The 15,062-nt window shown below is 34.7% G+C and overlaps 1 protein-coding gene across 1 annotated transcript in view; it reads right to left on the bottom strand.

The window, feature by feature from the left end:
• Positions 1 to 280: 280 nt before the first annotated feature.
• Positions 281 to 15,062, bottom strand: part of DHX36 (DEAH-box helicase 36) — a 48,908-nt gene continuing 34,126 nt past the window's right edge. The window contains exons 17-25 of the mRNA XM_006149761.3: positions 14,429 to 14,527; positions 10,572 to 10,745; positions 10,355 to 10,441; positions 9,275 to 9,358; positions 5,795 to 5,894; positions 5,603 to 5,693; positions 4,308 to 4,428; positions 3,517 to 3,669; positions 281 to 3,173 (exon numbers count right to left, since the gene is read on the bottom strand). Coding sequence (XP_006149823.1) covers positions 2,985 to 3,173; positions 3,517 to 3,669; positions 4,308 to 4,428; positions 5,603 to 5,693; positions 5,795 to 5,894; positions 9,275 to 9,358; positions 10,355 to 10,441; positions 10,572 to 10,745; positions 14,429 to 14,527 — 1,098 coding nt within the window. The 3' untranslated portion in view covers positions 281 to 2,984. The remainder of the gene's footprint in view (positions 3,174 to 3,516; positions 3,670 to 4,307; positions 4,429 to 5,602; positions 5,694 to 5,794; positions 5,895 to 9,274; positions 9,359 to 10,354; positions 10,442 to 10,571; positions 10,746 to 14,428; positions 14,528 to 15,062) is intronic.

Here is a 15,062-nt window from a genome sequence, read left to right on the forward strand (position 1 = left end):
ATAAAATAATATCTTAAAGCTTAAAAAAAGTATGAAAATATATCAAGAATATAACAATGGTAACATGATTTACTTGCTGTGTTGACTTTCCAGATGTCCAATGGTTGTCTATTTTCTAAATCAGAATTAAAAAGCCATTTAAAAACAACAAGCATACTACAGATATATGCCTATACAACATGAGCATAATTACTTAAAAATACAAACTCAGAGCTAAGAATGAAAAGAATTTTACCATTTACTTTAGGTGAGGAGGTACTAAAATAAATTCCTTCTACAGTTTTTTTTTTTTTAATTTATGTTTAGGTTAGACTGTTTTAAAAATGCAGTAACAATAGAGAATAAATTGTAATAGTTTGTATAAATTCATGTAGAGCTTTTGCTCATATTAATGAAATAGGAAGGCATCCTATGTACTCACTGTACAAAGAAGCTTTTTAAAGATTATTCAGTGGTTTCTCTTTTATTCCCGTAAGCTTCTGTTCCAGTTGTTTTTTTAAGAGTTATACTCTGTATTGCTCAGAATGGTAATACAAATACATTTTCCTTCTTAATTTAATGTCTTATTATAAAGAACAACAGTTCTTACACATGGAATTCATTTTCTACTCAGAACTACCCAATTTATTTTGTAAACAAAAGAAACAAGTAGCACCTTTGATTAAAATTTCCATCTTGATTAGCTTGAAAGACAAACTGGAGGTGACAGTACTGCTTCAATTCTGGGGAATTAACTCATTTATTGAATAACTCTTTAGGAACATTTTTTTTTCCATTCATATGGAGATAGAATATTATTTGCAAGTACGAAATCAATTCTTTCTTATAGAATCATTAATGTCCTTTCTTTCAAAAATCATTTTGGCCAATGGATTGTGAATTTAAACTGGACAGTAACAACAGGGAAAAAAAAAATAAAAAAGCAAAACACTTGTACAGAGTAAAAATGACCTAATGGTCTTCACAGTCAAAATTAATATGCTTTAATACCGTGACATGGAAAAACAGGAATGCAGTGACAGGCAGCTTACTTTTGGGAGATCAGCCAAGGGAACAGTTAAGACACACAGTACATTCAAACCTGGGTAAGCACTGACAGATGACATACACTTCCAGAAATGGGAGCAGTACCCGAACCAGTATTGTTAACAGAATGACATACACTTCCAGAAATGGGAGCAGTACCCGAACCAGTATTGTTAACAGATCGTCATAGCATTATTGATACATCCATCTTTGTATGATATTCTTATTCCTTTGGTTTCCATGCATTTATTGGAAGGCACAATAAAATCTGCATTTTTTAGGGTATAGTAGTGTGCTTTTTCTAAATTTCTTTTTGTAGTATGTCCAGCCCTGCTACTTTTATACCTTCAGTCAAGACACATGGGTCAGAACTGTTATATCACAAAATAAATGGCAGAAAATGAGCCCCCAGCAAGTAACACTTAATGATGGAGAGCTTATGTGTTTCAGTTAACATGCTTTTTGCTAAGTTAAAAACACCCTACTAAAAGTGGCTTAAACAATGAAGGAAATGTTAGATCAAGATAAACCATATGAAGGGCAGTTCTAGAGTTGGTTACTTCTGCAGCTCACCATCCTTATTAAGGACTCAGTTTATCTTTCAACTGAGTCCATCTCAGTACATGGCTCTGTAACCTCCAGTGATTATAAATGAGCCGCAGCAGTTCTGAGTATCAGATTTAGATAAGACAATGTCCAAAGAAAGAGGGCAGAGTTTCCTCCTTTAAATCTATTTATTAGTGAGAAAACATCTTCTCAGGCATCCCTTTGCAGATTGCTTTTAGGTAGCCTTTGGCCAGGAAAGGGTCACACTTACATGCCTCACCAATTATTTATGAGGGGAACAAGATCACACAACTGGCTAAGAACAACCCAATTCACACTTGGAGAAGAGGGTCCAAAAATCTTGGGCACAAGGTTGCATAGAGGGGAAACACTTTAAGCAGCAGCAAGCAAGGAGAGTGGGACAAATCTGCTGTTGGACAGCAACCAATAGTACTTGCTACAACTGACAGAGATGAAACCACACAGTACATGTTGTCACACTAGCTTCCAGTGGCTAAGAGGGTAAAGTAGCAATGAAAACAGTATTTATAGTATAATGGATTGTTAGACATTAAAAAAATATGTCTGGGACAAATAATAAGATTCAGTAAGTACACTCCATGTGCTGGGCACTAGATTATGTGCTTTACATGTATTAACACTGTATCTTCAAATTTTCACCTTTTACAGATAAGGGAAGGGAATCAGAAAGAGGTCAATTAACTTGCCAAAGACATCAAATAAGTGACAGAGCTGAGACTGGGACCTAGGTGGTAAGGCTATTCACCCCTGTTCTTCTTTGCTGGGTTATACTGCACAGGTTGATGCAAAAAGGTAACACATGTATTTTTAAAAAATAAAAACATCAAATAAATCAAGTGATATTTGGAGATGTAAAAACCAAGCCAAGCAATTAGCTAAGATTTACACATTGTACATTTTATTAAATACAGGGCTTTATTACAACTTAATTTACTTCTGATCGAAGTTTTGTTTTAAAAAATACGGTTGTGTGCAAATTCTCACTTGACATGGCTTTATGGCTAACCGTCTTATTTTTGCAGGATCTATACTCAGTCATTATGGGCACAAAGGTTAATTTTGTGTAACTGAACAAAGGAATATTTCAAGTGATACAATAATCAATAAATACGAGAGAAATACTCCCAAAGTGTGGATGGACATGACATGACAGGGTATATGACCAGAGTACATATCACTATTTATGGTATATTTATAGTAGCTACAGATAACATCATTAAATCATGCACATGAAGTCTTTACTACCTACTCAAGGTTTCTACCTTATACACGAAAATTAATTTTATCCCAGGGTTTGGCGTCTAGACCAAACTTAAACTGTGATGGAAATGGCTGTCCACCTGGCTTTTCAGACCATTACAAAAAAGCTGTCAGCTGTAATAGCCATCCTGGATTCGTGGTGGAAAGTTCCTGGGTGTTGTTGCCTTTTCCTGTGATTTGATCAAGTCTATAATAGCTGAGAGTACTGCACAGTCTCTGGATTTACTGTCCTTCCAGTCTACCGGATGAGGACTTTCGATCTTCTCTTGGAGAAGGGTATCTAGTTCCTTTCTTAATTCCTAAGGTTGGAAAAATGAAACATGTTCAAACAATATAATAAATAAAAGTGATTTTAGCTGGTACAGGAGTATCATAAGCTATTATTACAAAAGGCTGTTGTGAGGGATCAACCAAACTGTGTAGTTAAAAAATTCAAATTTTAATCACATTAACCCACTTTCAGAGGGTAGGTCTGCTACCACCTCAAAAATAATTTGGAGAAACTATGAATCAATTTTTTAACACTATTTGCTCTACTGAAATAGAGCAAGAAATGTTTCATATACCTAGCACTTGGGACAAAACCATGAGACCATTACTGATTTGCAAGTGGATTAAAGATAATCAAGCAAAGTCAGTCACCTTAACAAGATGGGCAATTCTTTCTGGAGACTGAAAGATGATCCATTCATCAACAGCAATAGTTTCCTGATCATTATCCTTCTGGATAGAAATATCACCTCCAAAGAATAAGAGACAGTATGGGGAAACCTCTGTGCAGTCATACAAGTATATCTGTAACAAAAATGAATTAATACATTCACAAGTCTAAAAGGATTATCATATAAATCAACACCACCACCAGTATCAACCTATTAGTACCCTCCTTGTAAGATAGGCATTAATTATAATTAATGCTAGTATAATTATAGAGATTATAATGCTCGTATAATTATAGAGATTAATTTTGAAGAAAATAATTTTTAAATAAACCACTTTCCCTTAACTCATAAAACAGAAGAGTTTTTTATTTTTGCTCTAAACTACTGCACTATTCTTTGAACAAAATATGTTCTGTTTGACAAACCCAAAACAGTAAGGTAGCTGAAATTACTTTTATCTACAGATCTAAGATTATAAAAATCATTATTTCCCTAAAGAGAAAAATATAAACATAATTCCATTTTTCTCGAAAATGCTTATTTCAGGCTATAAGAGAAAATTATGCAAATCAAATAAATAACTGTCCTCATTCATTAAAACACAAAGATCCACCATGACAGAAATATGAACTAAAAGTACAGGTTATATGCCTAAGAAAAAAAGTAATAATTTATGTTAGAGGAAAATAAATGTTTATTTAAAGTTATGAAAATCATACAATTATAAGAGAATAATAATCAGATCTATAATTATTTTAAATGTTCACTTACACTACTTGTTCTCATCTTCAGGTGATAGATAAGCCAGTTATAGTGAAAGTCTGTCTGTTCCACATTGACAGATTTAGGATGTATAGCAACCAGGCCATCGGTTTTTGTGTAAACTTTCACCCTTTAAAAAAGTTAAAATGAAATTTGTTAGAAAGAAGTTGTTTTTTTTTTTTTTTTTTCATTACTTTAAGAACTGCTTAGAAAGCCTAACTTAATGAAACCCGGGAATCTAAAAAATCCAAATAAATTCTAGTGTACTTTTACAATATATAAATTCACAAATTTATATTTGAGGGAAGAGGAATTTTATTCATGATATATAGAAACAGTAGGAATCCATTTAGGGACCAGCAGTTGGCATAATGGCTATATTGCTGGACTCCCATGTAGCTGATTGCAGTTTGAGTCCCGGATCTGGTGGCTTAAACTCACACCAGGCGTCTGTGCATGCATGCCCAAGATCCAAAGAGGAGAATGGAGGAGAAATTATTGCGGTGTGGCCATCCCCCTGTGGGGTGATTTCTTGGTTTCTGTCTCTCTATCTCTCTCTTTCTGGCGAGTACATATACCCTATAACAAAAGCCTCTCAAAAAAAAAAAAAAAAAGGAAATCTATTTAAAAATGTCTTAAGTGGTCTCTCTCTCATTCAAATCTCCAAATTACAATACATTTGGAATAAATGTACTTTTTAACATTCAGCTCCTAGGGTTTTTACAATTTTTTTGATAGTAACACAAATTTTCTCTCACTTTGTTAAGTCTTTGATTAATATTCAACAGGAAGATGTTTGATGGTTCATTTAAAAAATAATTAATGGTAATTATCAGTATAGGATAATAGTATGAAAACTAATAATTGATGAATTCTCCTTATTTGTTTTTAAGAATTATCTTTTACCTTTCTTGAGATTCTCAGAATTCATACTCTTATCAAAAACCAGTTACCATAGTCACAACTCATTATTCTGGATAAAATGAGAAATTATGCTTCTTATCCCATAGTCAATTTAACCAATGCTATCCCAAGTTCCTTTATCACTGGAGTAGCAGCAGCTTGTAAATTAGAGGACTAATATTTACAATGCCCTCATTTTATTAACATTGTGATGAGAGAGGACTTGCTGTGAGGGACAATGACACCTATGTTCAACGGTATGCCTTCTTCTATGTGATCAAAAGAACAGAAATATGGCCCAAATATGGGTAAGAACAAATTCACAATATAAGCCCTATTCCTGGAGAGAATTTCAAGTTTGAGAGAATTATAAGTAATTCATAATAATCTTCAATACTTACATTTTTCTTTTTTTGCCCAAATTTAGTCGGATTTTAGCAACTTTGGGATATAGACCAGCACAGATGACAGCTTTAATTATCTTCTCATTATCTATTGGGGTGGGAAGGTAGAGAAATAAAAGTAAATGAAAAGTAAAATACTGATACAATGGACAACAATGGTAAGTTATTTGCACTATTTTTCTGTTTTACCTGAATTTATATTAGATTTTGGATCTTTAGGATTTCTACTGCTTACAAATCCAGCTCCAAGAAGATGCTCAGCAAACTGTCCTTTCATGTTATGCAGCATCTAGGGAGCAATGGTAACACATAGAACCAGGTACCTTTTACATGGGGGCTACAAAACATACACTCACAAGTAAATTTAGTTGTAAGCTCTTCCTGCTGTATGAAAACACTTGCACATAATTATGATGTTTTAAAGCAGAGGTTGGCAAACTAAGAAAACATGTTTTTATCAATAAAGTTTTACTGGGTACAGCCATACACATTCATCTACATATTGTCTATGGCAGCTTTTGCACACTACAATGGCAAAAGTGAGTAGATGTAACAGAGTCCATATTGCCTGCAAGTCTAAAATGTTAGTTGGCCTTTTACAGAAAAAGTATGCATGAGGTAAGAAATAACCACTGATGTTTAAGGACTTTTCTACTTTTCAAAAAATTCACTAACATACTTTTAAAAATACCTCCCTTAGGGCCAGTGGGTGGCGTAGTGGTTACATCACTGGACTCCCACATGGCTGACCATGGTTCAATTCCTGAACTTGGTGGCTTCAAACACATGCCTCGAGCATGTGCATGCATGCCCAAGATCCCAGGAAGAGAATGGAGGAGAAGGGATTGCGGCATGGTCATCCCCCTTGGAGGGTGATTTCTCACTGTCTCCCTCTCTCTTTGTCTCTCTGGTGAGCAGACTCTCCCTATAGCAAAAGTATCTCAAAAAATAAAATACTTCCCCATACTTTGAAAAAATATAGAAAAACACCAAGAAAATAATAAATATCCATATCATTATTACTACTGTTGGCATAAGCTTAAGATCTGATTTTTTAAAGAAAAATTATTACTTGAATAAAAATGATACAAAGCCAGTCAAGTTATACGGGAAAGTAGCAGTAAAGAAACATGCCTTAACTTAATACTTTTCAGAAATACTCATTATTACACAGACAAGATTGCAGGCACTAATTATGACATATACCAACAGAAGAATTAGACAAAAAGATAGCCTAACAACAAGATCAATTTTCACAAAACTGCTGTGGTTTTCATAAAACTATGGAAGTTATTTTTATAAAACTATTACAATTAACTTTAGTTCAATTTAAATAAGATTTAAACAGAAACAAAAGTAAACAACCAAATAAAGCTTAAATTTGAATTCTGAAGATTTCCTTTTAAGCTTAAAATAGTAAATTATGAAACACAAAGTTGGTAATACTTAAGTATACATCCTCTCTATAAAAGGTGTGATGTGGGACCAGCAGTTGGTGTAATGACTATGTCGCTGGACTCCCCTGTAGTCGACCATGGTTTGAGTCCTGGACCTGGTGGCTTAAACTCATGCCAGGCGCATGTGCATGTGTGCCCAAGATCCCGAGAGGAAAATGGAGGAGAAGGGATTGCGGCGAGGCCATCCCCCCGGGAGGTGATTTCTTGCTTTCAGTCTCTCTCTGTCTTTCTGGTGAGCGCATGTGCCTTATAGCAAAAATCTCACAAAAAAAAGAAAAAAAAAAAGTGTGATGTTAGTTTCCCCACTTTTTTCTTATAACTCTATTAGCTAATTCGTGGTTTTCCTTACCCTTATCTTATTTTATCAGGATAATCATTTTTATATTCTGTTCCGAATGTATAATTCTCAACACTATTTTTCATTAGTTCTATAGTTACATGATTTCAGTGCACATCTGTAGGTGATTCAGAAGGCAATGTACATTTCTGAAATCCTCACGTGTTAAAAAAAAAAATTGCCAGAGGCCATATGTGCTCACTGAAGAGAGAAAGAGAGAATGAAAAGCACCTCCAATGGAACATGGTTAAATTGCATTTCCTTCTCCAGCTCCTTTCAAATTTTGGACACACATGCACACATAGCTGGAATTTCTCAAGCCACCACATGCAGGATTCAAATAGTGTTTAGCCATGTGGATCCAGTTGCCTTAACCATCAGGCCAAGAGCTCACTTGCAATCTTCAAGTGGATTCATCTCTTAATACGCAGCATTTTATTGTCAATGAGTTTTTCAAGAGCACATGGGTACAGTATTTCCTGAATGTTTTCTTCAATGCCTGTTTTATTTCTGTACTTAAATTAGTATCTTCACTGGACATGATATTCTCAAAATAACACTTAGATTAAAACATTTCAAACTTCTGGCTCATATTTTTTTTCATTTCAGGGAAATCATGTTCTATACATAGCTCTGAATAAACTTTCAATTACATGCGATTCTACGTAATGACACTGCTTGTGTATTTCGGCTGCATCCCTACATTGCAATTACCTCAACCTTTCTTCTATGGCAGTTATGTTTCTAAGAGGTGTCCATTTTGTTCTTCTGATTTTCTTCTCGTCTTCTATTTCTTTCCTTAGCTCACAGCTTTTTCACTGACTCTATCAGTTCACTTTCTTATTTTTGTTTTAAGGAATGTATATATATGTTGTGTATACATACATATATATGTATATATATAGACAGAAACACACACATATATTGAAATTTTTGCTATATGACGTGAGCACTTGCCAGACAGACGGAGAAAAAAATGAGAAATCATCCCGCAGGGGGGATGGCATGCTGTAATCCCTTCTCCTTCATTCTCCTTTCGGGATTTTGGGCACATGCACCAGGTGTGAGTTTCAAGTCTCCATCTGAACTGTAGTCAGCCATGTGAGAGTCCAGTATTTCAACCACTATGCTACCTGCTGGTCCCACTAAATTCATATTTTTATTAAGCTATTTCATATTATGAAAGACTTGTTAGGTATTTTCTGTTGAAATATACTGTGTTTCATTCTTTTTTTCCTTTGCATGCAGCATCTTTCAGATTCATCATGATTCTTTTTCTTTCATTTGCTAATAATTGGACATGTCTGATAGATTTTTTACTTGCTTACTGCTTTGTATCTGTTAAATGCCCATAACGGGAGTTTTTGCCACATCACTGGAGTGTATGTGTATTGGAAAAAGGTGAAATTTTGTTCCTACTGCTTGAGATCACTTCCCCAGTTCAGAGGTCTGAAGGATGATGGGCATATGCCATATTTATTGCTTACTTTTTTCTTTTACAAACACCTATCAAGGAGCATTTTGCTACAGTAAATCAGCAAAGTATAAGAGATCTATCCTATCTGATATTTTTCAATAGATTTTAGAAGTGCTAGTGAAAATTCTCAGGTTGAATCATCAAAATGGCAACTAGTAGGTAGGGATAGAAATGACAATTGAGCCTTATTGTACTTTGTTGTTATACTCTGGAACCTTCCTCTCACAGCCACTTGTTTTTTTATCTTTTATACCAAATTACACAACCTTACTAGTTTTGTTGCAACTGACTTAATGAAGGTTCCCATTATTTTGTTTATAAAACAAATACATGCAAATTGTACTTATTTAACTTTCTGCTACAATCTCATTATACAATGAACACATAGTCACTGTTACCTGTAGTGTGTTTGAAGAAAGAAAATATTCCCAGCAATAGTCCTTTTCATATCTGAAACCACGTCGCCTAGCATCTTCCCAGCCCTATAAGGTTGAAGAGGTAAAGAAATCTATTTATATTGCTTCCAAATGCAAAAACCACTTACTGTTATAAATCCACTTTTATTTTACTAACCTTCTACTGATATTTCATATCTTTGTAAAAAATATGAACAACTTTCAAATTTACAAACCTAAAAAAAACCCATAAACTTCTCATGATCCTAGTCATTGAGGGATAAACACATTATATAGAAATAATAACTGTGTACACTCTATGGTGTATACACAAAGAACGGCATCATACTATACATGACATATTAGTTAAAAAGAGCACACTAAACAATGTTCAAAGTTATTGTCCATTTCCAACTTCCTCCCAAAGTTTTTAACCTAGAGAAGGAGAGAAATTGGGAAAAATGAAAGGCTGAATAAACTCAAAAGGGGAAAAAAAAAAAAAAAAACCAACTGACTTCCCTATAAATGTAGTACAAAACTAAATCTAGAGCTATAAATTAAAGGAAACTAACTCCATAAACCAAATTACACTTAAACTGGCAAATATGGGTGGTATTTATCCTCAGATAAGCTTGGGTCTGGAAAGCAGAGAATATCTTCCTAATCTGAATCATATAATAATCAAAAATGTTAAATTTGAATAAAGAGGTAGTTCATCAATGAATACAGACTGTCACAAATGTCAAGAAGACAATGATAAAAAGGAATAGCAAATACAAAATTTTAAAATGCATCATTCACTTGTTCCAGTCTTACTAAAACAGACACCTTTTACCCAAAAGGATCAATGTAATGACCTATTACAAAAACTGAAAATGATTTTTTTCGAATGTTCAACTAACTTTAAATATTATCAACAAATTTATTTCTGATATACCTATCACACAGGTTTTTAAAAGATTAAATATTGCTATGTCCCTGTTCTATTAACAGATCTTCACTTGAATAATGTGTCATAATCCAGAATGAATACACACACACACACACACACACACACACACACACACACATATATATATTTACCTCAAATGCATTCACAACTGTCAGGTGGTCACTTCTAGTATCCTTTGCCAATTCCTTTCTCCTTGCATCTGCAATCTTTTCTTTTCCCTTAAAAAATAAACAGATAAAGGCATTTAAATTGGTCTGATGCTATAATAGAGAATTGCATTCTAATGAAAAGCTAATGAAAAATGTATCTAAGCAACAATTACTCTCTGTGCCTTTGTTTGTTTCTTACCAATGGAATGACAAAGGGATCTTTGAAGCTGAGACTAGCAGCAATAGTGAGTACTGGGTCTAAGCAACAGAACAGAGCTCCAAAGAGAATCATTTTCCCAATATGTGGCTCGACTGGTAATCGTGCTAAGTGGACTCCAAGAGGTGTCAATTCTTCTTGCTTATCCAAAGCATTCTGTAAAGGCAGAGTTCATGTTTTAAATAGACAATATAAAGCACTACATTAAAAAAAACCAGCAGGCCAGTACTCACTCCTTTGAGCCCAAATGCCCTAATTATGTTCAGCTCTAGTTTTTTTCATCAAAACATCAACTGAAGTCAGCAAAGTTAGAAAGTTATTTAAACAAAATATACAACTTGGCTTTACTGTATATATTAAGAGAAATAACAGAAATAACAAATTAGCAATTTTTCATTCAAATAAAGAAAATCACCCAATAAAATATGAATTGTGGAAACGAAACAAAACCAAAGCAAAGAGGGACCTGCTAGCAGATGGAGTAATAGTTATGTCGCTGGACTCCCACATGGCCGACCATGGTTCGAGTCCCAGACCCAGTGGTCTAAAACTTGTGTCAGGTGCATGTGTGTGTATACCCAAAACCCCGAGAGGAGAATGGAGAGAAGGGACTGTGGCATGGCTATCCCCCCTGGGAGGGGGATGATTTTTTGCTTTTTGTCTTTCCAGTGAGTGCATGTTCCCTATAGCAATAATCTTTCAAAAAAAAAAAGCGAAGAAAGAGACATTATCATATATTTGGAACATTCAATGCATAGCTCCTAAATTCTAATTTAAATGGATTTAGGTGGCATGAGATAGGACAGCAACTGATAAGAGACCTATCTAGAACCATGGAAAATTGGAGTGACTTCTACTCTGATTCTATGGGAAACCTGGTCCAACCATCCCACTAAGGACAGCTACCTAAGTGGCTTGAAGATACTAAGGAGTTAACAAAAGAGTTACAGGTCTAATATAGGGAAAGACACATGTCCCAGGAGGTGAGCACAAAGGCTGGGCCTCTTTTCCTGGCAGAAGCAACATTAAATCCTTTCTGAAGAAAGTTATCATAACCCTAGGTTTCTAATTTTACCTACAAATAATTTAGTAAATAGAATTTCTAGTACATAATTAAAATAACTAGATATACACGATTCAAATAAGAAATAATAGAAAGAAGAACCTAAACATCCCATTAGGCATAGATTTTTACTATACATTTTGGAAGGATATACCCCTGATCTTATTAAACACCTTCCCCCCCCACCCAATCATAATACCCTTAACTTGTTTTTGTGAACCTAGTGTAATCTTCATATGACATTTTGACATGGCCATCTGAAGAAAGGGAGACTACTAAATAATCTTAGACATGAAAAACGTTTAACGATATAAGGCAAGCTGGGCCAGCCTGATGGCATGGTAGTTAGGGTTGCTGAGTCCCCCATGGGTGACTGCACTGTTGAATCCTGAATTCAGCAGCTTGCGAAGCACCTGGGCACATGTGTGTGCATGCCCAGAAACTCAAGGGAAGAATGGAGGAGAGCAGAGTGTGGTATAGGCATCCTCCAAGGGGTGCTGTCTCACTTTCTCTGTCTCCAGCTAGTGCACTTGCTCTATAGCAAAATAAAGGAAAAATAAACAAATAAAGCTAGTTGAATCCTAGCAAGTTAGGTTTATTTAAGGAATGAAAACTGAATTTGTATCATCAAATCCAATACACTAATGTGTACTGAATAACATACTAGTGTACTAAACAAGTCATATTCACACCAACAGCAGAAAAGGTATTTGATTATCCATAATATAAATTATCCATGGGTAATCAAAATCTCTTAATAAACTAAGGACATGTCCTTAATTTGATAAAAGCTCTAAGCTTCAGTATTATACTCAATGAAATATTGATGGAGGACAAGATCAGGACAAGAATGTATACTGTATCTTAAAACTTCTGCTTAACATTGTACAAGGGGTCCTAGGAACTGGAAAAGAATAAATAAAATTGGAATGAAGGACCAGCAGATGGTGTAATGATTATGTTGCTGGTTTCCCATGTAATCAACTGTGGTTCGAATTCCAGACCCAGTAGCTTAAAACACACACCTTGGTTCGAATCCCAGACCCAGTAGCTTAAAACACACACCCGGCACAAGTGCGTGTGTGCCCAAGATCCTGAGAGGAGAATGGAGGAGAAATTGTGGCATACACATCCCCCAGGTTGATTTCTCGCTTTCTGTCTCTCTCTGGCAATACCCGATAGCAAAAATTTCTCTTAAAAAAAAAAACAAATGTGACTGTGTATGAAGAAACCCGATAGCAAAAATTTCTCTTAAAAAAAAACAAATATGACTGTGTATGAAGACAAAAAATCTATATGTGGTTTTTAGACCAGGTAGGTTTTATAGCATTAATAAACACAAGGTCAGTGTTTAAAAACCAGTATTATTTCTCTATATCAGATTTCCAAGAAAATGAAAAATGTAGATGTTATAGAATAGAATCCAAAGATACTACTTTACTAGGAATCTAAAAACAGGTGTACCACTACAGAGAAATCTAATATGCTGAGATTAAGTGCCTAGATAAATGAAGAGACAGATCATGTTCTTGTTAAGACAAGGCAAAGGTGTCAGTTTTCTCAAATTGATGTACAGGTTCAATGCAATCTTGATCAAAATCTGAACATTCTAATAACATATTTGGAAATACAGGCATTACTCACAAGTATGCCTACTGAGCACTTGAAATGTGTGAGAACTGAAATACTGAACTGCTCATTTAATTGAGAATTCAGACCGCCACATATGCCTAGTGGTAGGTGTATTAGCATAGCCCTAAATGCCTCTGCCTTTCTCCCCACTCCAGATACCCACTCACGGCTAATCCTGTGCCTCTCTTGATATCATCCTGTGCAAGTACAGATGCCAACTAAATTACACTAACACTGGTATCTCAAAACAATGACTTCAGAAAAAGGAACTAACAAAATCAGAGTCAGGTCCTAAGAAAACATGCTATTATATAATAGTAAAATGGCAGGTAGAGGAATATGGTTATTTAAGAGAAAAGAACATCTGTCAGTATTCCTTCAAAAAATATGAGTTGCCTTAACAAGCTGCCCATACTGTCATTGTTACTGGGATTTGACAAAACCTTTAAAATATCATGGAAATGAGAAAGAACAAATTAAAACAATCAAGATCATTTCATGACCAGTAATTGAAAATTTTCCAAATTTTATGTAATTATAAATGAGAACTATGATGAAAAAAATTATGTGAAAGGACTCTTAAGAGGAAATCACAAATACATCATTTTACAACTTTCTAATGCATATCTTGTATACCAGGGAATCGGCAAAATGTACATAGAAAATGCCTACTGTGAAAAACTATGCATGGACCTTAAAAATTTTTTTAAAGTCTGCTTATTTCTTTCATAAGTAAGAGAGACACAGAGATAGCAGTTCCAATAGGGTCTTGACCCCAAAAGCCTCAGCCTTCCCTAGATCATGAGCACACATATGCCTTGCATACTCAGGAATCTCTGGACATGAATCTGGAACTTACCAATGTTGGTCAGCCTTACAGAATATTGCATTTTACCCTTGGTACAATCATCCAACCCTGGATTTCCAAATGTTTTTGCACCAAATTACATTCATACATTAATTCCACTTTTCTATAAACTTTCTGAAGATCCCTTTTGTACTAAGCTGATAGTCAAATAGAGAATCCAACCTGGCACTGCACATCCACTGGTCTACTTTGAAGTACTGAAAATCGAATTTTATAATTAGCTGGCTTACATACTTCAACACTGTAAGGTAGAATTTCTTAAAAAATCACATTTACCAGTTCCATCAGGTGTCGTATGGAGAGCAGCACTGCTTCATTTGATGGTGGATCCATTAACCTGCTCAGAAAATAAGCAATTCCACCTAGCCTTAAAATCTGCAGGGAGACAAATATAATTAAACATACATCATGTATTAAAATAGTAATTTGGTCCTGCCTTTGTCAATTACACAAATAAAGGATCACACTTATACATGATATTCAAGCCAATTGTTTTACTAAAATATATTAAAATTATATTTGAAACTCATGGTAAAGAGCCTATACGCTTTTTTATTTAACTTTATAAGACAGAAGAGAAAGAGATGGAAAGGGAGACAGAGAAGTATTTTTGACATGGTCTTCCTGTACCCTGATCCTCCTGCCTCAGCCTCGCAAACAGCTAGGATTACCGGCGTATGCAACTATGCCTGCATCATGTACTACTTTCCTAACAGCAACCATATTTATGTAAGACAAGTGAACAGCTGGTTAAAATTTCAGCACACAAATTGATTACTGATTACCTGTAAAGCAAGACTTAATTATACCAAAATACTTAAGATGTTAAAAAGAAATAGTACTTTATAACAAGGGTGTATATAGCTAATATTTACCAAACATTTATTATGTACTAGGTACTATTCTAAGA

The sequence above is a fragment of the Tupaia chinensis genome, unplaced genomic scaffold, assembly GCF_000334495.1.
Source record: "Tupaia chinensis unplaced genomic scaffold, TupChi_1.0 Scaffold000272_1, whole genome shotgun sequence".
Lineage (NCBI taxonomy): Eukaryota > Metazoa > Chordata > Mammalia > Scandentia > Tupaiidae > Tupaia > Tupaia belangeri.